The 26,522-nt window shown below is 47.3% G+C and overlaps 1 protein-coding gene across 2 annotated transcripts in view; it reads right to left on the bottom strand.

The window, feature by feature from the left end:
• LOC119972429 (matrix metalloproteinase-16-like) overlaps positions 1 to 26,522 on the bottom strand; it is a 320,314-nt gene that overhangs the window by 35,665 nt on the left and 258,127 nt on the right. For both annotated transcript variants that reach the window (XM_038809101.1, XM_038809102.1), the window contains one exon: positions 13,643 to 13,781. In XM_038809101.1, coding sequence (XP_038665029.1) covers positions 13,643 to 13,781 — 139 coding nt within the window. The remainder of the gene's footprint in view (positions 1 to 13,642; positions 13,782 to 26,522) is intronic.

Here is a 26,522-nt window from a genome sequence, read left to right as displayed (position 1 = left end):
TGCTGCTGGTTTGCAGTTCCTCAAGGAATTTCCTGTCAGCAAATTTCGAGCTGTCAAGGTTCTGATTGGTGTTCCCATGGTGTTCACACAAAAACAGTCACTTCTCCGTAAGGGCCCCCCCCCCCCCCCCACAATGGCCAGGCCCCGCGCTATCGCGCTGTGTCTATCGCACTGGCCTCCTTCAGTCTCATCACACTCTTCCCCCCCCCCCCCCCCTCCCACCTCATGAGCCCTGCACCCACAGATACCCATTCCCCCATGCCGCTCACGGCTGAGTAACTCCGCACTCATTTTCATTTCCTGACAACACAGCCTGCAGACTGACACAGCGCTCCGAGAACTTTACAAAATACACAGCCTTCAGGACAACACACCAGCTGTGACCTCCATCCCAGGTGACGTCCTTGACCCCTCACCCCAAAACCTCCCCACCCTCAACACCTCAGCCCCAACACCCTTGCACCACCCCTCCGCTGGAGCTGGCCATCGGGAACTGTCCTCTTGTCCACCCTGGAACCAGGTGCCCGCCTCCTTGCATTCAAATCTGGTTCTCATCCTTCCCGGTTGCGAACCTGATCGCGTCATCGGGAAGGGCTCGGGGAAGATCGCAATCGGAAACATCGTCAGCACAAGTCCCGTTTTTGGTCCTTTGGTATATTTTCGGCCTTGTCGTGGCTTCGCACCTGTGGCTAACGGACTCACTAAATTGCACCCATTATTTCCATGTTCATTAACCCATGTGAGAAATCAATCAAATTATACCGTCAAACATTGGTCCGTCTCGTGGACTATGTCAAAGATTACTAATCAGATTGTTGGTCAAGGCTTATTACGCTTCTGATCAGAAGAAAGAAAACAGTATGGAATTTTCAAGAGGAATTTATTTCAGCTGCCAGAAGTAGCCAGAGCAGGGTCGTTACTGAATGTTATGAGAAGCCCTCAAACATTGTGAAAGAATTTTCATTTTTATCACCACCCCATTCTGCTGCCAAAGCAGTTGCATGAGAAAACAATCTTTTAAAATATGCTGAACCAACAAGTTAGTCCTGCAGGTATTTTCAATTGGGGGAAAAAACTATTACTGAAGATGGAAATAAATTCTTGTCATAGCTATGTGGAAATTGCTGTAGAACTGAAGAAGCCCACAGGAAAAACTGAATGCGCGGAGTGTAAATTTAAAAAATACAAATATGTATAAAATGTGAATAACCTGTAAACTCTGATTCAGTAGTTTAATGAGGCTTTGCATTTTAGCTGAAGCTCCTCCTGCACTCTTATTCTATTCAGTTTAGGGTGGTTGTTTACACACCACCCAGTCTCCAGACCACTCACGGCTGGAACAACCCGTTCACTAGTCACAGCTTCACTGTAACTCACATTAGTGAGACTGCAGCGGTTTCTGCTCCAAGGGGATTTCTGAGTTGCTGAGCTCCTCACTTTTCCTTGGCATCAGTGTAAATTGAATGTCTGGTTAGCAGTTCCGCAAGGAATTTCCTGTCATTCTACCTGAGTTTGTTCATACTCATTCCAGCTGATTTGTTATGCTGGGAGAGCACTGGTTTCCTGTCGCAGGGGGAAGAGCTGCAATAACTTTCAATTCTCTACTGCTCTTCCAGTACAGGGCATCGCTCCAGTCGTGGATTAAAGGCGGTTTTCTGTTTCACCGAACAGACAAGACAAAAATTTCCTAATAAACTAACCTGTAACTTAGTAACAGGTTGTACTTCTCAGCCTCTTTATTGATGTATGAACATTATATCAAATCGTCTGTGTGGAGCTGCAGACCTATCCGCAGGCTAATGGCCATTAAATTGGATGACTGATGGTTGTATCAAACAACTTTCAGTCTCATTGAGGAAGCCTTGTTATGGAACGGATGCTGCCTAAAAAGAATAAACCCTTTCAACGGCAAATTTGAAAATGGAAAATATAAGTCGTCAATCTATGTAAATGCAAATGCATGATAGAACTCAATAAGTGCTGACTTTGGGTGCTTTTCAGTGCCGTTTCTTGCAATTTATAGCAAAAGTGATTTATTGTGATATTACCAAATATACATATTAGTTAACTTTTGTGGAAAATGCACCAGTCCCTTTACTTTTATATTTACGAATATTAATTAATTGGAGGCATGTTGCCGCGGGTTACTGTGCAGATGTGCGGTAAAGCTATTAGTGGAAAATGATACGATAGGAGTCTCAGCCTTTTGTTAACTGTCCACTGGCTCTGGAATATACATACAACACTCGCACAGATTAAAGTGCTTTAATATCCCAACCAATAATAAGAATAGTTGTGTGTTAACCTGTGTTGAGAGGTTATTCTGTACAAGCATAAATTTAACAAGAATAACAGATTTATAAAGAATCATTAGTGTCACTTTTAGTCTCAATTTAACAACGCACGGTGTTAGAGCAGATGAAATTTATTCCAGTTTTATTTCAGGAGTAAGGTATGGTAAAGTCGCCATAGTCCCAGATGACCACAGGTCACCTTCCCTTTGAGGGGAAGAGCTGACTGGTGATGATTTAACCTTAGGATCACCACACCTCAGGCGAGGGGCAAGGTTGAGAGTAACTTCAGCTGGTACGGGAATTGAACCCACGCTGTTGGCCTTGCTTTGCATCAACTGAGCCAACTGAGCTAAACCGGTCCCCCCAGGAGTATTAATTGGAGAAAATTAGTGGAAAAAATGGACAAAAACAACTTATATTTATATAACACTGTCAAAATGATAAAACGTCTCAAGGTGCTACACAGAGGAATTATAAAACAAAATATGACACAAAGCAACATAAGGAGTGATTAGGACAGGTGACCAAAAGCTTAGTCAAATAGGTAGGTTCATGAAGTGTCTTTGAAGAGGAAACTGAGGTTGAGAAATACAGGTGAAGAGAGGGAATCCTGAGCTTAGGGGTCAGTGAATGAAGGCACACCCATCAAAGGTGAAGTGATTAAAATCAGCAATGCACTCGAGGCCAGAATTAGTTGAGCACAGACATTTTGGAGGGTTATAGAGCCAACCTGGTCCCAGCAAAATCCTAGACTTAGCTGTAGGTTCAGTCCACCACTGAGCACCTCCTCCTCGGCCTGGCTGCAGTACCGGTAGTGACCACCAATTCTGGTGGCTCTGCCAGTACTGCAGAGCTGCTGGCCTCTGATTGACCGTCAGCTCTATGAGTCGGGACAATCTCCAGTAGAGGGATGGAATTCTCACTTCCCAATAATTAAAGACACAATAGTTAAAGTAGACAAGCTGGCCACCTCGAAGTAGGTTTGCCCCTGATATTTACATTGGGGAGCCTACCCTCAATATATGATCTGCCCCAATGTTTTCATTTGTTCCAGTTCAGGAGAACCGTCTTTACCTAAAAGAGCGCTAAGAATGTGGGTGTGGGGGGCAGCAAGGTGGCACAGTGGTTAGCACAGCTGCCTCACGGCGCTGAGGTCCCAGGTTTGATCCCGGCCCTGGGTCACTGTCCGTGTGGATTTTGCACATTCTTCCCATGTTTGCATGGATTTCACCCCCATAACCCAAAGATGTGCAGGGTAGGTGGACTGGCCATGCTAAATTGCCCCTTAATTGGCAAAAAGGAATTGGGGACTCGAAATTTTAAAAAAAAGAATGTGGGTGTGCACTACTGCAAGGAGTAGTCAGGATGAATAGCAATGATGTATTTAAAGGGAAGTTAGACGAGAACATGCTGGAGAAAGAAGCAGGAGGATATGCTTTTAGGGATAGATGACATAGGGTAGGAAGAGGCCTCACATACAGCGGAGTCACCATTTGAGGAGAATGGCATGCTTCTGTGTTACAGACAGTTTCTCGTGGGAAAAGTATAAGTTTGGGTGTCCCTGTCCGTTGCGGAGTTTTGAATTCACTGTGCTTGTAGGGTTACTTGGTCAATTGCCCTGCCTAGATGTCAGCCTGATGAATCCTGAAGGTGAGACACTTGTATGGGCAAGTGCCTCTAGTGGGGGAAGTTTGGGGGGGGGGGGAGCACAGGAAGAAGTTATCTGTTCCCCACAGCTTTCCTTATTGCCCTTCAGTTGTGGGTTTTCCTGAGACTGGCTGGTTTATAATATTGGGTGGGATTCTCCCGTACCCGGCGGGGCGGGAGGTCCCGGCGGGAGGGAGTGGGGTGAACCACTACAGCGTCGGCCCGCCCCAAAGGGGCTAGGCCGGCGCCGGAGTGGTTTGCGTCCCGCCAGCCAGCGTGGAAGGCCTTTGGCGCCGCGCCAGCCGGGGCCGAAGGGACTCCGCCGGCCGGCGCGGGTCCGTGCATGCGCGGGAGACGTCATACCCGCGCATGTGCAGGGGGGGTTTCAACTACGCGTCGGCCATCGTGGAGGCTGACACAGCCGGCGCTTATGGAAAGAGTGTCCCCCATGGCACAGGCCCGCCCGTGGGTCGGTGGGCCCCGATCGCAGACCAGGTCACCGTGGGGGCACCCCCCGGGGCCAGATCGCCCCGCCAGGTCCCGCCGGTAAGGGCCTAGTCTAATTTACGGCGGCGGGACTGGCAAAGAATGGGCGGGACTTCGGCCCATTGCAGGTCGGAGAATCGCCGGGGGTGCCACTGCGAGCGGCCGCCGACTGGCGCGGCGCGATTCCCGCCCCCGCCGAATCTCCGGTTGTGTACAGTTCTGGTCGCCTCATTAGAGGAAGGATGTCAATGCTTTGGAGAGGGTACAGATGAGATTTACCAGGATGCTGCCTGGAATGGAGGGCATGTCGTATGGAGAAAGATCATATTATGGAGATTATGGAGCTCGGACTTTTCTCACTGGAGCGAAAGCAGGAAGAGGTGTCTTGATAGAGGTGTACAAGGTGATGAGAGGCATGGATAGAGTGAATAGCCAGAGACTTTTCCCGAGGGCGGAAATGGCTGTCACAAGGGGACATAGTTTAAGGTAATTGGAGGAAGGTATGGGGTAGATATCAGAGGTACGTTCTTTACACAGAGAGTGGTGGGTGCGTGGAATGCACTGTCAGTGGAGGTGGTGGAGTCTGAGTTATTCGGGACATTAAAGCAACTCTTGAACAGGCACATGAACAGCAGCAAATTGAAGGGGTGTAGTTAGGTTGACCTTAGATTAGGATAAATGATCGGCACAACATTGTGGGCCAATGGGCCTGTACGGTGCTGTACTGTTCTATGTTTTGTAATAATAAGGGTATTAGCAAGGACAAATAGGCAATTTTCCTTCACGGAGACAAATTCAGAAGAAGGTATCCGAATCATAGAATTCAAACAAAATAAAAGACAATTTTTTAGAAACATTGGCTTGTGACGATGTAGAATGTACTATGCCAGAAAATAACCGATGCTAAATTATTTGAGGTATTTAAAGAGAAGCTACTTGCCTGGGAAGTAAGTATATTAAAGGATTATGGAGAATAAAGAGTAAATGGAATTAGCTTCCATGACTAATAAAAATGACAGACTGGGTTTAGGGGCAGAATGGTCTGTAAACCTTTTGTTTCCTTTAAACTGTTATATTAAATTCAATTTACTTCAAAATCCAGTTAAAGCTCCATGTGGACATTTATGCAAATTTTATACTGTCATTTTATTATTTTACTGGCTATCTTAAGTGTAACATTACAGTCCCAATTTTAACATTACTCAGCCAGTGCAATCAGAGAAATTTGGTATCTCGCTATCTGTAACCTCACAATAGCAGCTTCCCACCTCAGACGGTACGGGTGACAACACTGAGTGCTGGTGTCGAGAGCCTGACCTCCATTCCTTATTGGATGATGAACCACTTCTCTGGCTTTAACTGGCTGACATGCTGAAAGTTGAAGAGGCGGGTGTAAAGCATGCCTTGGGGAATTGGGATCTGGAACTAGCCCCATATCTGGTTCCTGATTCCAAATTAAAAACTCAGCCCCTGGTTTCTGCCTCTTCCAAATTTTGGGTGGATTCTGTTTTGGATCACTTATGTTCAGGGCAGAAATAGGTCAGAGCTGTAGGTTAATAAGGGTCAAATGATGTAATTACACACATCATCTCTCTCCCCACCCCACCCTGCCCCTTCCACAAACCTCTTTTCATCTCTGCATAACTAGAGACGAGCAATTTTGAGTGATTATTATTAGCATCATCAGCTGTAGTCAAAGAAAGCCAGATGCAGAATGTCAGATTTATCCCCCCTCCCCCCCGCCCCATGCCCCAGGGTGACTTATTTAACTGATGCCTCCAAAAACCTTAAATTTAGGGCCAGATTTCCACGAAGTTGGGCCAACTTCAGAGACTTATAAAAATAGCGTTGGGACCTGATGCAGAAGTTAAGTTCCCATTTTTCAGATTTTTGCTGGTAGGGGAAGGTGTGCTGACAACAAACCAAACAAGATTTCAGTGTTCCAAGGGTCTTTACCAGCAGTGTGCAAATCACAAATTAATGGAGGAGGCATCAATGCTCGCGGTGAATAGATGAGATCTGTTTATACATCATGGTGAAACATTATTTCATCCCCAGCCCTTCAAACATAAAAAGGGTAGGCTGCAGCTGTTAGTCACATTAAAAATACCTGCTCCTGGAGTGCATTAACAGGCCATCTGCTGTGGCTGAGAACAAAACATAAGTCATCAGTTCCTGCAGTGTCAATCAACTTCATTGTTGCAATTTCCCCCAATGTTGCTCATGAGACACATCAACTCTATACTCCCAGAATGCCTTGATCCACTGCAATTCGCATACAGCCACAACCAGCCAACGGCAGATGCCCTGGCCCTACACTCAACCCTGGAGCATATTGACAACAAGGAGTCCTATGTCATACTCCTATTCCTTGAATACAGCTCCACCTTCAACACCATAATTGAAGCCTAGCACATATCCAAACTCCAAAACCTAGGACTTGGCTCTTCCTTCTGCAACTGGATGCTCGACTTCCTCAGCCATGACCACAATCAGTAAGGATAAGCAAGGACACCTCCTCCACAATAGTCCTCAATACCGGGCCGCCTCATGGCTGCGTAATTAACTCCCTACTATATCGCCTATGCACACAAGTCTGTGTGGCAATATTTAGTTGCAACTTCATGTACAAGTTTGCTGATGACACGACCGTAGTGGGTCGGATCTCAAACAACGAAGAGTCAGAGTACAGGAGGGAGGTAGAGAACCTAGTGGTATGGTGCAATGACAACAATCTCTCCCTCAATGTCAGCAAAAATAAGGAGATGGGCATTGACTTCAGGGAGGGAAGCATTATACACACCCTTGTCTGCATCAATGGTGCCGAGGTAGAGATGGTTGACAGCTTCAAGGTGTACACATCAATACCAATCTGTCCTGGTCAACGCATGTTGACGCTATGACCAAGAAAGCACAACAACACCTATGCTTCCTCAGGAAACTAAGGAAATTCGGCATGTCCACATTGACTCTTACCAACTTTTAAAGATGCACCACAGAAAGCATCCTATCTGGCTGTATCGCAGCCTGGTAAGGCAACTGCTCAGCCCAAGACCGTAAGAAACTACAGAGAGTTGTGAACACAGTCCAGTCCATTATGCAAACCCGCCTCCCATCTATTGACTCTGTCGATAATTCCCGCTGCCTTGGGAAAGTGGTCAACATAATCAAAGACCCCTCCCGTCTGGGGTATTCTCGCTTCCAACCTCTTCCATCAGGCAGAAGATACAAAAATCCGAGAACACATAAGAACATAAGAACTAGGAGCAGGAGTAGGCCATCTGGCCCCTCGAGCCTGCTCCTCCATTCAATGAGATCATGGCTGATCTTTTGTGGACTCAGCTCCACTTTCCGGCCCGAACACCATAACCCTTAACCCCTTTATTCTTCAAAAAGTTATCTATCTTTATCTTAAAAACATTTAATGAAGTAGCCTCAACTGCTTCACTGGGCAAGGAATTCCATAGATTCACAACCCTTTGGGTGAAGAAGTTCCTCCTAAACTCAATCCTAAATCTACTTCCCCTTATTTTGAGGCTATGCCCCCTAGTTCTGCTTTCACCGGCCAGCGGAAACAACCTGCCTGCATCTATCCTATCTATTCCCTTCATAATTTTATATGTTTCTATAAGATCCCCCCTCATCCTTCTAAATTCCAACGAGTACAGTCCCAGTCTACTCAACCTCTCCTCATAATCCAACCCCTTCAGCTCTGGGATTAACCTCGTGAATCTCCTCTGCACACCCTCCAGAGCCAATACGTTCTTTCTCAGGTAAGGAGACCAAAACTGAACACAATACTCCAGGTGTGGCCTCACTAACACCTTATACAATTGCAGCATAACCTCCCTAGTCTTAAACTCCATCCCTCTAGCAAGGAAGGACAAAATTCCATTTGCCTTCTTAATCACCTGTTGCACCTGTAAACCAACTTTTTGCGACTCATGCACTTGCACACCCAGGTCTCTCTGCACAGCAGCATGTTTTAATATTTTATCATTTAAATAATAATCCCTTTTGCTGTTATTCCTACCAAAATGGATAACCTCACATTAGTCAACATTGTATTCCATCTGCCAGACCGTAGCCCATTCACTTAACCTATCCAAATCCCTCTGCAGACTTCCAGTATCCTCTGCACTTTTTGCTTTAACACGCATCTTAGTGTCATCTGCAAACTTGGACACATTGCCCTTGGTCCCCAATTCCAAATCATCTATGTAAATTGTGAACAATTGTGGGCCCAACACTGATCCCTGAGGGACACCACTAGCTACTGATTGCCAACCAGAGAAACATCCATTAATCCCCACTCTTTGCTTTCTATTAATCAACCAATCCTCTATCCATGCTACTACTTTACCCTTAATGCCATGCATCTTTATTTTATGCAGCAACCTTCTGTGTGGCACCTTGTCAAATGCTTTCTGGAAATCCAGATATACCACATCCATTGGCTCCCCGTTATCTACCGCACTGGTAATGTCCTCAAAAAATGCCATTAAATTATTTAGGCACGACCTGTCCTTTATGAACACATGCTGCGTCTGCCCAATGGGACAATTTCCATCCAGATGCCTCGCTATTTCTTCCTTGATGATAGATTCCAGCATCTTCCCTACTACCGAAGTTAAGCTCGCTGGCTTATAATTACCCACTTTCTGCCTACTTCCTTATTTAAACAGTGGTGTCACGTTTGCTAATTTCCAATCCACCGGGACTACTCCAGAGTCTAGTGAATTTTGGTAAATTATCACTAGTGCATTTGCAATTTCCCTAGCCATCTCTTTTAGCACTCTGGGATGCATTCCATCTATTCCGTCAACCTTTAGCCCCATTAGCTTGCCCATCACTACCTCCTGAGTGATAACAATCATCTCAAGGTCCTCACCTGTCATAGCCTCATTTCTATCAGTCACTGGCATGTTATTTGTGTCTTCCACTGTGAAGACCGACCCAAAAAACCTGTTCAGTTCCTCAGCCATTTCCTCATCTCCCATTATTAAATCTCCCTTCTCATCCTCTAAAGGACCAATATTTACCTTAGCCACTCTTTTTTGTTTTATATATTTGTAGAAACTTTTACTATCTGTTTTTATATTCTGAGCAAGTTTACTCTCATAATCTATCTTACTCTTCTTTATAGCTTTTTTAGGTGCTTTCTGTTGCCCCGTAAAGATTTCCCAGTCTTCTAGTCTCCCACTAATCTTTGCTACTTTATATGCTTTTTCCTTCAATTTGATACTCTCCTTTATTTCCTTAGATATCCATGGTCGATTTTCCCTCTTTCTACCGTCCTTCCTTTTTGTTGGTATAAACCTTTGCTGAGCACTGTGAAAAATTGCTTGGAAGGTTCTCCACTGTTCTTCAACTGTTTGACCATAAAGTCTTTGCTCCCAGTCTACTTTAGCTAGCTCTTCTCTCACCCATTGTAATCTCCTTTGTCTAATCACAAAATACTAGTGTTTGATTTTACCTTCTCACCCTCCATCTGTATTTTAAATTCCACCATATTGTGATTGCTCCTTCCGAGAGGATCCCTAACTATGAGGTCATTAATCAATCCTGTCTCATTCCACAGGACCAGATCTAGGACCGTTTATTCCCTCGTAGGTTCCATTACATACTGTTCTAGGAAACTATCGCGGATACATTCAATAAACTCCTCCTCAAGGCTGCCTTGACCGACCTGGTTAAACCAATCAACATGCAGATTAAAATCTCCAATGATAACCGCTCTACCATTTCTACATGCATAGCTATTTCTTTGTTTATTGCCTGCCCCACCATAATGCTACTATTTTGTGGCCTATAGACTACTCCTATCAGTGACTTTTTCGCCTTACTATTCCTGACTTCCACCCTAATGGACTCAACCTTATCCTCCATAGCACGGATATCATCCCTTACTTTTGCCTGGATGTCATCCTTAAATATCAGAGCTACACCACCTCCCTTACCATCCACTCTGTCCTTCTGAATAGTTTGATACCTTTGGATATTTAACTCCCAGTCTTGACCATCCTTTAACCACACTGAAAGATTCAAAAACACCTCTTTCCTGCTGTCCAGATTTCTGAATGGCCCTCTTATGGAATGAACTGAAGTCTCCAGGCGTCTTCTCTACTGTGTAGCCCTATACTCCGTATGCTTCACCTGATGTCTATGTATTTACTGTATTTATTGTATGCCCTATGTTTTTCATGCCTCGACTGTACGCAGAAAAAAACTTTTCACTGTACCTTGGTGCACGTGACAATAAATTTAAATCTCTCTGAGCCTGTTGGATTGGATTGGATTGGATTTGTTTATTGTCACGTGTACCGAGGTACAGTGAAAAGTATTTTTCTGCAAGCAGCTCAACAGATCATTCACACAATATATACAATGTACTACATAAGCATTGGCATCGGATGAAGCAGACACGGGTGTAGTGTTAATGAGGTCAGTCCATAAGAGGGTCATTTAGGAGTCTGGTGACAGTGGGGAAGAAGCTGTTTTTGAGTCTGTTCGTCCGTGTTCTCAGACTTCTGAATCTCCTGCCCGATGGAAGAAGTTGGAAAAGTGAGTAAGCCGGGTGGGAGGGATCCTTGATTATGCTGCCTGCTTTCCCCCGGCAGTGGGAGGTGTAGATGGAATCCATGGATGGGAGGCAGGTTCGTGTGATGGACTGGGCGGTATTCACAACTCTCTGAAGTTCCTTGCGGTCCTGGGCCGAGCAGTTGCAATACCAGGCTGTGCTGCAGCCCGATAGGATGCTCTCTATAGTGCATCTGTAAAAGTTGGTAAGGGTTAATGTGGACATGCCGAATTTCCTTAGTTTCCTGAGGAAGTAAAGGCGCTGTTGTGCTTTCTTGGTGATAGCGTCGACATGAGTGGACCAGGATAGATTTTTGGTGATGTGCACCCCTAGGAATTTGAAACTGCTCACCATCTCTACCTCGGCTCCGTTGATGCTGACAGGGGTGTGCACAGTACTTTGCTTCCTGAAGTCGATGACTGGGTATTCTTGGCTATGTTTCAAAAGTTCTTGGGCGGGATTCTCCGATCCCCTGCCAGCCCGGAGAATCAACAGGGGGTGGCATGAATACCGCCCTGCCACTGGCTGCCGGATTCTCCGTCACCAGTTTTTCGGCGGAGGCGGGAGTCCTGTCGCACCGGTCGGGGGCCGTTGGCAAAGGAACCCCCGGCGATTCTCCACTCCGCAATGGGCCGAGTGGCCGCCCGTTTACGGCCGGTCCCACCGCCGTAAATCAAACCAGGTCTGTACCTGCGGGACCTGGCTCTGCGGGCGGCCTGCGGAGTCCTCGGGTGGGGGGGGGGGGGGTGTCTGGCCCCGGGGGATCCCCCACAGTGGCCTGGCCCGTGATCGGGGCCCACCAATCCACGGGCGGGCCTGTGCCGTGGGAGTACTCTTTCTCTCTGCACCAGCCCCTGTAACGGTCCGCCATGGCAAGCGCGGAGAAGAACCCCCCTGCGCATGCGCTGGGATGACGCCAGTACATGCTGGCGCTCCCGTGTATGCGCCAACTCGCGCCAGCCGGCGGAGGCCCTTCGGCACCGGTTGGCGCGGCGCCAAACCCGCAGGCGCTGGCCTAGGCCCCGGCCCGACGCCGGAGTGGTTCGCGCCACTCCTCGGCGCCGGTATGGCCTGCCCCGCCGGTTAGGGGAGAATCCCGCCCCTTATCTCAGTGGGAGGGGTTGTGTAGTTGATATTTTAATTGACAGTCTTAAGAGAGCATTAAAGGATTAGCTCTCTTTGATTGTGGTTGATGAATCAAATTAATTGTTTCAAAAAAACTTGAGTGGAAAACCTTTGAGTGGGTTTCATGAATGCGAGTCTTTTTTTCCAGGATGAGTTAGAGATTTCTTCGATTGGTGGAAGTTTTATTTTCCCCACTTCCACATGGTTCCAGAGGTCTTCCTCTCATTGGTACTGCATGAATGGCTATGGTTGAGGCTTGGAGGGTACAAATGGGGAAAATGGGAAGTGGCATGGGGAGTTTGAGGAGACATGGAGGTATGAGGTTGTATGAATGTGGAATGGGATCTATGAGGGGTCATGTGGATACGTGGGATATCCACGTATCCACGTATGTGGATACGTGGGGTGAGAGGTGAGGGCTATAGAGACTAACATCCCTTTACACAAATAGGCCGAAGTCACAGAGAACCAGTCGCATCTTGGCATTTGCTCCCCTCCAAGGCTGCCTCAAAACTGCCTCCAAGGCCCTATTACATCCCTGCTCTCCTTGAATTAAAAATTGTGCATGCTGGGGTCTGTTCCAAGCAGACACATTTGCTGAATGGGGAGATTTCCCTACTCTAGCTTCTTGCTTCAATGACGAAAATATGGCCCTGAAAATCCTTGCTGCTGTAAGCATTTCAAAAATGCTTTCTGCTCCTCAAAGTGACAATTCCATTTACTTCCAGTGCTTACACACACACATACACACACAGATGCATCCCTTGAATGGATCACTTAAGGTCCTTCACAATTGGCTGCCTTCCAGGTGTCCTGCTGCCAGATTGGAACATTTCATGCTTTCAGGTTCCTGAATTCTTGAAATGAGACTTGGCTGAAAGAATGGCAGAATATCAGCATTTTCTTGAATAGCGTTGTGAAATTTTCTGCGTTCACCTCAGAGTACAGATCACAATTTAATTCCTATATCTAAAGACAAGTCTATTGCATGATATCATCATATTTCATGCATTAAACCACTGAGCCAACTGAAATAAATTGTCACTTTTCCTGATTGTAGTACTTAATAAGATCATGCAATACATTAGTTTTCCGTGAGGTTCAGTTCTGAATATAAATGCGTTTGGATGTTGCAACAAAGGCCAACTAAAAGAATCAATTGTTTGATAAATTCCAACTTCTAGAAATCAATCAACTGGCTGTAGTCTATTTGATTTATAAATACCCGACTTCATCATACACCTGTAGATGAACATCTTTTACGATAGCAGGAGAAAACTAATATAAATTTTGTTCAGCAAATTTGTTAAATAAATTATGTTTCGGATATTAAAGTTCAAATTTCATCATCAAATAAACTGATAAAATGGAACCAATCTAAAATTAAATACTGAACAGATACTAAAAAGGAAAATCTCCCTGGAGGCTTCAACATTGATAAAGGAACAGTTCCTTTGCATTGTAGACAGCACAATCATTTTTCGTTCTGGTAACAAAAAATCACACTTACCTTTAAAGAACACAAACTTCCCGTCAGGCCGTTCATAGACGGCATCAATGTTTGAAGGCAAGCCCCTCCAGAAATAAGCAATTTGCATGGGGTAACCATCCAAAACTCTATTGTTTCGAACACGCCAAAACCAATGGTCCTGCAATTAGACAGTTCACTGGTTAAATGTGTTTTTCTTTGGAATTTGTATGCTCTCTTTAGAGTTGCGTACATTTACACATAGAAAGCAAAATTGGGCGGGATGTTAAACGGGTGACCTACTCAATAGCTGTTCACCCGAAGAATAGGAAATATTCGAAACACAGTTTTCTATTAAAGAACCCGCAAGTTATTTAACACGTTAGTTGCTTTCTGGGCACAGAGTATTTCTCATGCGAGGACTGAAAATGCTGGTCTGGCTTGCACCTGTGGAGAGACAGAAACGGAAGGTAATGTTTCAGGTCAAAGACCTTTCAACAGAACTCCGAATGTCGAGTTCTTTCTCATTTGTTGTTTCCACTAACCCTATAAAAATGCTTGATCATCTTTCAGTTTTCATTTCAGATGAAGGGGTTAAATGTGTAACATTAATCATCCTTTACTCTTTGCAGAGTCTTTCTGTATATTTCCACTATTTCTGTTCTTACTCGATTTTGACAGAGTATTTTGCTTGTTACGAAGCCTTACAAAAGATATGCTAAATAATGCATCAATCACGTAAGTATAAGTTGAAGCTTCTCTGACAAATAACCAGCCCCACTAAACTGTAATTTTGTGCCTTAAAATCTCTTAGCGTTGAAAAATCTCAAGCAAGATTTATTCCGAATAGAAAACATTGAGAAGGGATTTACATTCAAATTGCTGCCTTTCAATACTTCAAATGTGACTTTGGGTGGTAATGTAAAAATATGTAGTGTGGATACAATCCCACATTATACACTTCTTCTGAGTTTCATTTCCATTAATGCACCAATTTTACACTGTCAAAACAGTTTTATGAAGTGATGACAGAATTTTGAATATTTCTTAACTGAGATATTTCGACACTACAATTTGCAAGCAGAAGTTACGTTCACGAAAGAATACCAACTGCTTCTTAATATCAAATTCAGGCATTGAAGGCTAATATGAAGTTTTTACAACTTATTTACTCATTTGCTGCACCAAGATCACATAGCCTTGCAGCACCATTTTATTACTACAAGTTATGATTGTACCATGCTTCTTACACTCATTCACAAGATATAATTTGTATTGCTACAAACCTTTCAAAAATAATTTCACAGATTTGTGAAGGAATTACAATAATGACGTGTGGTGGGAAGAGAAAGCCCAAGCGTTCCAACAGTATGCTGACCATCATGACATACAAAGTTTTTTTTATTTGAAGTCATTAGGGCCATCTATAGATCAAGTTCAAGTGGACAAAATCACCTTCGTTCGCAGGATGGCGTCTCTTCTTAGAGATAACAATAACACCCATCATCGCTGGAAATAACACTTTGAACAACCAGGAATCCATAGTGTCAGCGGATACTCTCCAATACTCTGTGGTAGAATCCATGGGTGTATCAACAGTAAACCACTGCATCAAGTGAAACAGATGACAAATAACAAAGACAGTGGCCCTGAGGCCTAGCTGAGGTCTTCAAAACTGGTGGGCTTTTGCTCACATCAAGACTTAATGGATATATCCTATGGATTTAGTAGGAAAATAACCCCCCTACCACGACATCAGGAATCAAAGATCAACTGCCTTCTAATGTTAACATTAAATACTGCCGAGTTGAAAAGTGCTTTAAGCTCAGTTGTCTCCTTGCCAAAACTAAACTGATCATGTGTTGCAGGGGATAAAATATTAGCATGGATACAGGATTGGTTAGCTAACAAGAAGAGTAGGGATTAAACAATCCTTTTTCGATTGGCAAGCCATAACTAGTGGAGTGCCATCGGGATCAGTGCCTGGTCCTCAACTATTTACAATCCTATATCATTAACGTGGATGAAGGGACCAAATGTATGGTAGCTAAACTTGTCAGTGACACCAAGGTAGGCAGGAAAGTAAGTGGTCAAGAAGAGGTGAGTGTCTTCAAAGGGATACTGGTAAGTTGAATGAGTGGTCAAAAAATTGGCAGTTGGAGTTCTCATAGAATAGAAAAGCAGTACACTATCCACATGGAGAAAGATTGTATACTTCAGTGGCATAAAGTGATCTGGGTGCCCTGGTACATGAATCACATAAGTTGGTTTTCAGGTACAAGTCTTGAGGGAGGCAAATGCAATGTATATTGCAACAGGACTGGAATATAAAAGTAAAGAATATAAAAGTTTTATTGCAGCTGCACAAGGCCTTGGTGAGACCACATCTGGAGTACTGTGTGCAGTTTTGGGTGGCACGGTAGCGTAGTGGTTAGCACTGTTACTTCACAGCGCCAGGGTCCTGGGTTCAATTTGCGGCTTGGATCACTGTCTGTGCAGAGTCTGAACGTTCTCTCCGTGTCTGTGTGGGTTTCTTCCGGGTGCTCCGGTTTCCTCCCACAAGTCCCGAAAGACATGCTTGTTAGGTGAATTGGACATTCTGAATTCTCCCTCGGTGTACCCAAACAGGTGCCTTAGTGTGGCGACTAGGGGATTTTTACACTAACTTCATTGCAATGTTAATGTAAGCCGACTTGTGACACTTATAAAGATTATCATTATTTAAATTGGATTTAGAAACAATTCAGAGGAAGTTAACTCGACTCATTCTTTGGATAAAGGGGTTGTCTTCTGAAAGAATGTTGAACAGTTTGGGCCATTGGATTTTAGAAGAATGTGAGCTGATCTTATTGAAACATATGAGACGCTGAGCGGACTTGACAGGGTGGATACCCAAAGAGTATTTCCTCTTGTGACAAACTAAAACCAGGGGAAAGAGTTTAAAAATAAGTGTTTTCCCTTTTAAGTCAGAGATGTGGAGAATTGTTTTTCTCCAAAGGGTTATTGGTTTGTGGAATTCTCCCCAAGAAACAGTTGAAGCTGGGGCATTGAATTTATTCAAGGCTGAGTTAGACATATTTTTGATCGACAAGGGATTCCAAGGTTATGGGGCAGCTGAGACCACAATCAGAGCAGCCATGATTTTATGGAATGGTGGAGCAGGCTCAAAGGGCTACTTTTGTTCCTATTCCCCCACCATTGGCATACATTAGCTACAGTTTCCGGATGGCTGCAGAGTCTTTCCAGCACTGCGCCAAAGTTGCAAGTCACTTTTCAATTCTGTATGCAAAATTCTCACCTGTCCTTCAATGTTGCCAAAACAAAACTCATACATCACTCCATACCTAGTCAGCCAAATATTCTACCTCTCTTATATGTTGAAGAGACTCTGGAATACGCTGAGCATTTCCCATATCTTAGCAGCCACCTCTCTCAAAGGCCACCATTGATGAGGAAATCCAATACTGCATCAGCTGCAACTGTTCAGCCCTCTAGAAACTACAGCTGTAAATGTTTGACAAGAAAGACTTCAGCACAGTACACAACAGTTGTCATCACCATAATCTTGCACTGCAGTGAGACCTGGACTGTGTATCAGCGACACATAGGAGTGCTAGAGAAATACTATCAGCAAGGCTTGGCTAGAGATGGGCAATAAATACTGGCCTAGGTCCACATCTGTAAAAATGAATAAACAATATAATTCCTCCAGAATCAATGGGAAGATCATTGAACAAATGTTAGTGTCCTTCTTGAAGCCAGTTGGACAAGCTGTCAGGCGAAACTTCTTCAATATCATCTTCAATGGGCTGGACATTGTGTCCAGATGCTCAAAAACGTTCTCCCGACAGACCCTGTTTCCCCAACTCTCAAAAGGCCAGTGTTCCAGGAAAGGTCAAATTAAACGCTTCAAAAATTCTCTGAAGCTCTCGTTGAAGTGCAGCGGCATTGATTAATAATGATAGGGTGTAGCTTGTGACCGATTGTCCAGAAGAGACGAAAAGGAAAAACATCCTGCATTCTTGTTCCCATTACCTGATGTGTCCACAGATCTGCGGATTGGGAATCAGCTTGTTGTTCAGTCACATGAAGACCCATAGCAGAAACCCTCAACTCTGAGTAGACACATCCTCGAACGGGGGACAGCTGAATTCCTTATTGTGAAGAGAGCATACTCACTTACAAATTTATTAGCATGAGGATAACCAGCTTTTATGATTTTTGCTCTTTCGTCAGCAGTCAAGTGTTAAATTGTGTGAAGCCTTTAGAATCATAGAATTTACAGTGCAGAAGGAGTCCATTCGGCCCATCGAGTCTGCATCAGCCCTTGGAAAGAGCACCCTAACCAAGCCCACACCTCCACCCTATCCCCGTAACCCAGTAACCCCACTTCACCTTTTTTGGACACTAAGGGCAATTCAGCATGGCCAATCTGCCTAACCCGCACATCTTTGGACTGTGGGAGGAAACCGGATCACCCGGTGGAAACCCACGCACACACGGGGCGAACGTGCAGACTCCGCACAGACAATGATCCAAGGCGGGAATCGAACCTGGAACCCTGGAGCTATGAAGGAACTGTGCTAACCAGTATGCTACCATGCTGCCCTGTATTCAAACACATTTTTCCAAGACGCTGAGGTAATGCAGTAGGTGAACCATCTAACTTTAGTTATTGCTTTCCACAACTTATTTGGCTCACTGATGAAACACACAAAAACTTTGAATAAATGTTATAGACAATTTTTCTCAATGTTGTAAAAGACCGTACGCAGTAAAGCAAAATGGCGTTGGATTTTAACTGAAATACAATGGACTTTTCCCTCATCTCTTGATGTAGTGAAGAAAACTTTTTTAAAAATAAATTTAGAGTACCCAATTCATATTTTCCAATTAAGGGGCAATTTAGGGTGGTCAATCTGCCTACCCTGCACACCTTTGGGTTGTGGGGGCAAAACCCACGCAAACACGGGGAAAATGTGCAAACTCCACACGGACAGTGACCCAGAGCCGGGATTCAAACCCGGATCCTCGGTGCCGTGAGGCAGCAGTGCTAACCACTGTGCCGCCGTGCTGCCCCTGTAGTGAAGAAAACTTAATAAGGCAATATCGGTTCTCTTCCCTGTGCAAGGGTTCTGAAAATCCGATGTGCAGAAAATCTTGTACTACATAACTCTCTAAATAATTTATCACCTTGCATTGTTTGCCATCTATGTGTTATGAAATCAGATACTGATGTCAGTTGATGCTGCAATCTCCAAAGAACTAAAAAGGTACCTTTCATAATATTTCCGACTTAGAAAGCCAGTTGGAACGGAATTAAAATACATTTCAGATTATAAATTGCACCTGTTCCTTCAGTTCCTCAGTAAATATCAAAATGTTTTGTCGTTACATAAATCACTATCAGAATCCAAAAGGTGTGAACACTGTAATAAGGGTAGAGGTGTTACACTGGATTAAAACTAGATGGAATTTGACTGCACTGATAACACTGTCACTGAGACACAAAAATTATGTCATGGTCCCCGTAGTTAGTCACACATTTTTTTTCAAAATTCCACAGATTTCTTAAAATGACTTTCACAGTTTCTGTTTAATGTCAGGTTCCGGAAACATATTGCATAAATGTTGAGCAGCAATTGAGCAGACAGAAACTCGAGGTGGCAAACCTCTTCAATTCTTTTGGATGAACGGATTCTAGTCTAAAGTTGTAACTAATTTGAAATAAAATTAGACGAACAAAAGTAAAATACAAAGTAAAAGGTTCGATGTGAAAGCAAAATATAATGAAGACACTGGCCGAAATGTTCTCGCCGTTCCTGTCGGAGGGATCTTCCAGACCCGCTGATCACCTTCAGCCCCTGGCGGGCCGCCACTACTAGAACATAGAACATAGAACAGTACAGCACAGAACAGGCCCTTCGGCCCTCAATGTTGTGCCGAGCCATGATCACCCTACTCAACCCACGTATCCACCCTATACCCGTAACCCAACAACCCCCCCTTAACCTTACTTTTTATTAGGACACTACGGGCAATTTAGCATGGTCAATCCACCTAACCCGCACATCTTTGGACTGTGGGAGGAAACCGGAGCACCCGGAGGAAACCCACGCACACAGGGGGAGGACGTGCAGACTGCACACAGACAGTGACCCAGCCGGGAATCGAACCTGGGACCCTGGAGCTGTGAAGCATTTATGCTAACCAACATGCTACCCTGCTGCCCCTGCATAAAAAGATGAGGGGCGGGAAATCCCGCCCACTGGGTGGAATTTTAATCTACCAGACCCACATGCAGCAGGGCACACAGGCAGAGGATTGGGAACCGGTTTGTAAATGAAACAGACTTGCCATGGCTCTTTAACTCAGCTATGGTATTAGCATCATACTTCCGGGTTTTCCAACCAACCAGAGAGAGCAACAGGCATGTCGCTATCTGCCAAATGAATGGTTTCTAGTTAAAGGGACCCCTTTAAAGCCCCCAGAATTGCTGAACAGTGCATTACTTAACGAATCTTCAGGAACCATAGAAATAGAAAGGAGACCTGGGAAGACTGCCACCAAGAGACTTACTGAGGAGGTCCTATGTGAGATCTGAGGGTTGAAAGATAGTTGTTGTTTCCAAAAGGCGGGAGGAAGAGACCAGCCTCTCAAAACCAAGCGTGTTGATGGAAATGTCAGAGGAAGAGAGCAGCAGGAGTGACGTCCCTCAAACTTGAGTTTCAATGGCCTCATGAGGGCAGGAAAGGTGTGTGACATTTGGGCAGCACTCCTCAGAGCACCAGTCATTTAACTCTCTCAAGGCAGCTTAATCCAAATACACACATATACCCTGAACATTTGGCCATCTCACATTTGTGTCTCACAGTCACTCTCCACAAAATCCACCTAAAACCCCCTCCTTTTTGTCCTACCAGGAGAAGAGACTGTAGAACTCAAGTGAGAGGGAGAAAACCAGGGGAACCTGTGGTAATTGCGACCTTGATGGCAACTGCAATGCATGTCCACCAAATCCAGTGGGAAGGACGTCTTGCCCCAGCGAGCTGAAGACATCAGCAACAACCTGTCACGAGAGCCTGAGCTTCCTGAGGCACGGGTGTGTGGAAGTCACCACTGTTGTATATATATCACGTGAGGTGTGTGGAAGTCACCACTGTTGTATATATATCACGTGAGGTGTCATACGGTAAGGCTCCTGTACTACAGGTACGGGGGTAGATCCCTGGCTGCTGGCTCCGCCCAGTAGGCGGAGTATAAATGTGTGGGCTCGCCAAGCTACAGCCATTTCGGCAGCAGCTGTGGGAGGCTACACATCTCTGTGTAATAAAGCCTCGGTTACACTCTACTCTTGTCTCGTCGTAATTGGTAGTGCATCAATTTATTAAGCAGAGATTTTACAACGATGGATCTCCGCATCAAGCTGGATCGCCTGCAGCTGCACCCTCAAGCAGACAACGGCAAGTCGGCCTTCGCACATTGGCTAGCTTGCTTTGAAGCATACATCGGATCTGCGACAGAACCACCCTCAGAGGCACAGAAGCTCCAGATCCTCTACATGCGGCTGAGCTCCGATATCTTTCCCCTCATCTGGGACACACCTGCCTACGCTGAGGCCATGGCACTACTGAAGGAGAACTACACTCAGCAGACCAACAAAATCTACGCCAGACACCTCCTGTCCACACGGCATCAACTCCCCGGTTAGTCTGTGGAAGATTTCTGGCGTGCCCTGCACACCCTGGCGAGGGACTGCGATTGCCAGGCTGTTTCGTCCGTTGAACATTCCGAACTCCTAATTAGGGACGCTTTCGTTAAGGGCATAGGGTCGGAGTACATTCGCCAGTGTGTCTCAGAAGGGGCTACCCTTGACCTTGCGGTGACCGAAAAACATGCAATCTCACTAACAATCGCCTCCCGTAATGTACAAGCGTACGCCCCCGACCGCACGGTGTCACCCTCCTGGACATCATGGACCCCACCAGCGAACACCCCATCGTGGACCCCACAAGCGATCGCCCCCAGCCAACCCCAAGCCTGCGCTGCGTGGCAGCCAACCAACCCCGGGGGACCCAAGTGCTACTTCTGTGGACAGACAAAGCACCCTCGGCAGCACTGCCCGGCACGGTGAGCGCTCTGCAAGGCCTGTGGGAAGAAAGGACATTTTGCTGCTGTGTGCCAGGCCTGCTCGATCGCCACTGTAACCAGACCCATTGACCCTGCACCTCCCATGTGCGACCTGTGGGAGCAGCCATTTGCGCTACCGCCACCCACCGGCAGCCTGTGGGCGCCGCCATCTTCCTCGCCTCAGACCACATGCAGCCCGTGGGTGCTGCCATCTTCCTCGCCTCAGACCACGTGTGGCCCGTGGGCGCCGCCATCTTGCTTGCCTCAGGACACGTGTGGCCTGTGGGCGCCGCCATCGTCCCCCCATCAGGTCTTGTGCAGCCCGTGGGTGCCGCCATCTTTAACGCCACCCACCACGTCCGCCCCGTGGGCGCCGCCATCTCCCGAGCCTCAGGACCCCTGCTCGTCGGGCACCTCATCGGGCTGCTGTTCGCCTGCAACCGCCGCCGACCAGCCAGGGGCTGTCCAACACCAGCCACGCCTCACCTCCATCACGACCGACCAGTCCCGACCGCCCAACCACACGACCGCGTCGACGACAGTAAAGGTTGATTGGCACAAGACATCATGCCTTCTTGACTCCGGGAGCACTGAGAGCTTCATCCACCCTGATACGGTAAGGCGCTGCTCCCTCGCGGTACACCCCATTAACCAGAGAATCTCCCTGGCCTCCGGATCACACTCCGTGGCGATCCGGGGGTACTGCACCGTCACCCTCACCATCCAGGGCGTAGAGTTCAGCGGTTTCCGGCTCTACGTCCTCCCCAACCTCTGCACTGCCTTGCTACTCGGCCTGGACTTCCAGTGCAACATCCAAAGTCTAACCCTGAAATTCGCCGGGCCCCTACCACCCCTTACTGTCTGAGGTCTCACGATCCTAAAGGTCGACCCACCTTCCCTATTTGCAAACCTAACCCCGGATTGCAAACCCGTCGCCACCAGGAACAGACGAGACAGCGCCCAGGACAGGACCTTCATCAGGTCCGAAGTCCAGCGACTGCTTCGGGAAGGCATCATCGAGGCCAGCAACAGCCCCTGGAGAGCCTAAGTGGAAGTTGTGAAAACTGGGGAGAAAAACAGGATGGTCATTGACTACAGTCAGATCATCAATCGATACACGCAGTACCCCTTCCCACGCATATCTGATATGGTCAATCAGATTGCACAGTACCGTGTCTTCTCGACAGTGGGCCTGAAATCTGCCCATCACCAGCTCCCCATTCGCAAGGCAGACCACCCGTACACCGCGTTTGAAGTGGACAGCCGCCTTTACCACTTCTTTAGGGTTCCCTTCGGCGTCACTAACGGGGTCTCGGTCTTCAAATGGGAGATGGACCGAATGGTTGACCGGTACGGACTGCGAGCCACCTTCCCGTACCTGGATAGCGTCACCATCTGCGGCCATGACCAGCAGGACCACGACGCTAACCTTTCCAAATTTCTCCACACTGCCAAACTCGTCAACCTTACGTACAACAAGGAAAAATGCGTGTTCAGCACCAACCGCTTAGCCATCCTTGGCTATGTGGTGCAAAATGGAGTTCTTGGGCCCGACCCCGATCGCATGCGCCCCCTCATGGAACTCCCTCTCCCCCACTGCCCCAAGGCCCTCAAACGATGCCTGGGGTTCTTCTGATACTACGCCCAGTGGGTCCCTAACTATGCGGACAAGGCCCGCCCACTCATTCACTCCACCGTGTTCCCACTGACGGCCGAGGCTCACCAGGCCTTCAAAGTTACCAAGGCCGCGGTGCACAAGGTGGACGAGATGCTCCCCTTCCAAGTCGAGAGCGATGCATCAGACGTCGCTCTGGCCGACACCCTCAACCAGGCAGGCAGGCCCGTGGCATTCTTCTCCCGCACCCTCCATGCCTCTGAAATGCGGCACTCCTCCATCGAGTAGGAGGCCCAAGCCATCGTAAACGCTGTGCGACATTGGAGGCATTACCTGGCCGGTAGGAGATTCACTCTCTTCACTGACCAACGGTTGGTTGCCTTAATGTTCAACAACACACAGCGGGGCAAGATCAAAAATGATAAAATTTTGAGGTGGAGGATCGAGCTCTCCACCTACAATTACGAGATTTTGTATCGCCCTGGTAAGCTCAACGAGCCCCCAGACGCCCTATCCCGAGGTACATGTGCCAGAGCACAAGTGGACCGACTCTGGACCCTACACGATGATCTCTGTTACCCAGGGGTCACCCAGTTCTTTCACTTCATAAAGGCCCGCAATCTGCCATTGAGGAGGTCAGAGCTATCACTAGAGACTGCCAGGTCTGCGTGGAGTGCAAACTGCACTTTTATCGGCCAGACCGAGCGCCCCTGGTGAAGGCCTCCCATCCCTTTGAAAGCCTCAGCGTGGATTTCAAGGGGCCCCTCCCCTCCACCGACCGAAACACGTACTTCCTTAACGTGGTCGACGAATACTCCAGATTCCCCTTCGTCGTCCCCTGCCCCGATATGACGTCTGCCACCGTCATCAAAGCACTCAACACCATCTTCGCTCTGTTCGGTTTCCACACTTACATCCACAGCGACCGGGGATCCTCATTTATGAGCAATGAGCTGCGCCAGTACCTGCTTAGCAAGGGCGTCGCCTCGAGCAGGATGACCAGCTACAACCCTCGGGGAAATGGGCAGGTGGAGCGGGAGAATGGGAGGGACTGGAAGATCGTCCAGCTGGTCCTACGGTCCAAAGATATCCCGGCATCCCACTGGCAGGAGGTCCTCCCCGACGCCTTTCACTCCATTCGGTTGCTGCTTTGCACTGTGACTAACGAAACCCCCCATGAACGTCTCTTTGCCTTCCCAGGAAGTCCACCTCCGGGGTTTCGCTCCCACGTAGCTGGCAGGCCCAGGACCCGTTCTCCTCTGCAAGCACATGCGGCTCCACAAGGCGCACCCATTGTCGAGAGGGTACAGCTACTCCAAGCGAACCCGCAGTACGTAGCGTACCCCGACGGCCGCCAAGACACAGTCTCCCTCAGGGACCTGGCACCAGCTGGGTCCCCACCCCCCAACCTCTGCCCCGGCGCCGCCCTTCCTCCCCCCAACACACCTCACCATAGCCCCTGCTCCAGGACGATCCGTCCTCCCCTTGGTCCCACCCGAGGATGAAGATGAGGTCGACACGCTCCCGGAATCACCGGCGACCGAACCGATGCCTGCATCGCCACCGGGACTGCGGCGCTCACAACGGAGGATCAAGGCGCCTGATCGTCTTAATTTGTGACCTTTCCCTAAAACGTTGACCTATGCATGTAAATAGTCTTCCACCATCCGCGCTGGACACTTTTTTAATAGGGGGTAAATGTGGTAGTCACCACTGTTGTATATAAATCACATATGAGGTGTATTACGGTAAGGCTCCTGTACTACAGGTAGGGGGGTAGATCCCTGCCTACTGGTGGGTTGTTCATTGGGGACTCTGACAGTGGCTTTGACAGTGATCCACGTGGTGATTGAATTACTGCCCTGGTGTCCTGACCTTGTAGGATAGCGGCCCTGTGCCCACTTAGGTGACACCCGGGACACAAATGGCCCCATCTCTGAAATTGCAGATGTGCATGGCGCTGCCGGCATCGATCTTGGACTGGTCCTGGTTCCAACGGACCCGCCTCCTTAGATTATGGATGACAAAGTTCAGGCAGCCCATCAAGAGCTCCGCAGGTGCAACGGTGTCTAGTATTATGAGAAAAGAAAATGTGCCAGCTTCAGCCATCAGCTTCTTATTGCCCAGCTTAAATGTTTGGAACACCCTCTCGGCTAGTCCGTTTGAAGCCGGGTGATAGGGAGCAGTCCTCACATGTCAAATCCCATTGGCGGAGGCGAACACCGTAAACTTTGTGCTTGTAAATGCCGTGCCATTATTGGACATCAGTACCTCTGGAATTCCATTCATACTGAAAATCCGGCGTAGTATCCACACCACTTCCAGCCACTTAGAGTGAGCATCTACCAGGAGGAGGAACATTGCCCCTTGAAAGGGCCTGCAAAATGGCATGAACTCGGGCCCAAAGCCTTCTGGGCCAGTCCCAAGGGTGGAGCAGGACAGCTGGGGCTAATTGTGGTGCTCCTGACATTGGGGGCACTGCTGGGCTATGTGTTCAATGTCTGCATCGAAGTCAGGCCTCCAGACGTAGCTCCAGGCAAGCTCCCAGCTGTTCATTATGGAGTCTAGTAAGTGCGTTACACGCCCACACTTGGGGACTACCACTCAGGTGCCCCATAAGCGCACGCCCTCTTTGATGCTCAGTTCTTGCCTCTTCCCCATGTAAGCCGTCAGTTCCTCAGGCGGAGCCTGATGTTGGGCCCCGTATTGCACCATGTGCCTGACACGGGTTGGTCTGGGTCGAGCCATGAATGTGAGATGCCGGGAGTGAGTCCGTGAAATGAAGGGCAGCTAGTACATCATCAGCCGTGTGGGAGAAGTTGGTGTAGTGGGCAGTGTTAGGCAGCTCAAAGTGTCCGCGGGGGGTATGTGGGCCCTGGAACGATGAGGTAAGTCTGCAAGTAATAGCACCCAGCACTAGCCGAGGGCAGAGTCCAAGAAGTCCTCCTTGAGGAGCCCCAGAAGGGGCTTTCAGTCCCTCAGGATGGTGAAGTGGTGCCTATAGACGTACTGGTAGAATATATGTACGCCGAATACCACGGCAGGTCCTTCTTTCTCCACTTGTGCGTACTATTTCTCCGTATTAGCCAATGTCTCATAAGCAAACGCAATAGGTCGCTGGGAACCATCTTCTATTTTGTGGGTGAGCACGGCCCTGACGCCATAAGGGGATGTGTC

This window comes from Scyliorhinus canicula, chromosome 10 (genome assembly GCF_902713615.1).
Source record: "Scyliorhinus canicula chromosome 10, sScyCan1.1, whole genome shotgun sequence".
Lineage (NCBI taxonomy): Eukaryota > Metazoa > Chordata > Chondrichthyes > Carcharhiniformes > Scyliorhinidae > Scyliorhinus > Scyliorhinus canicula.
The sequence above is the reverse complement of the archived record's forward strand: the minus strand, read 5'-3'. Positions and strand labels throughout refer to the sequence as shown.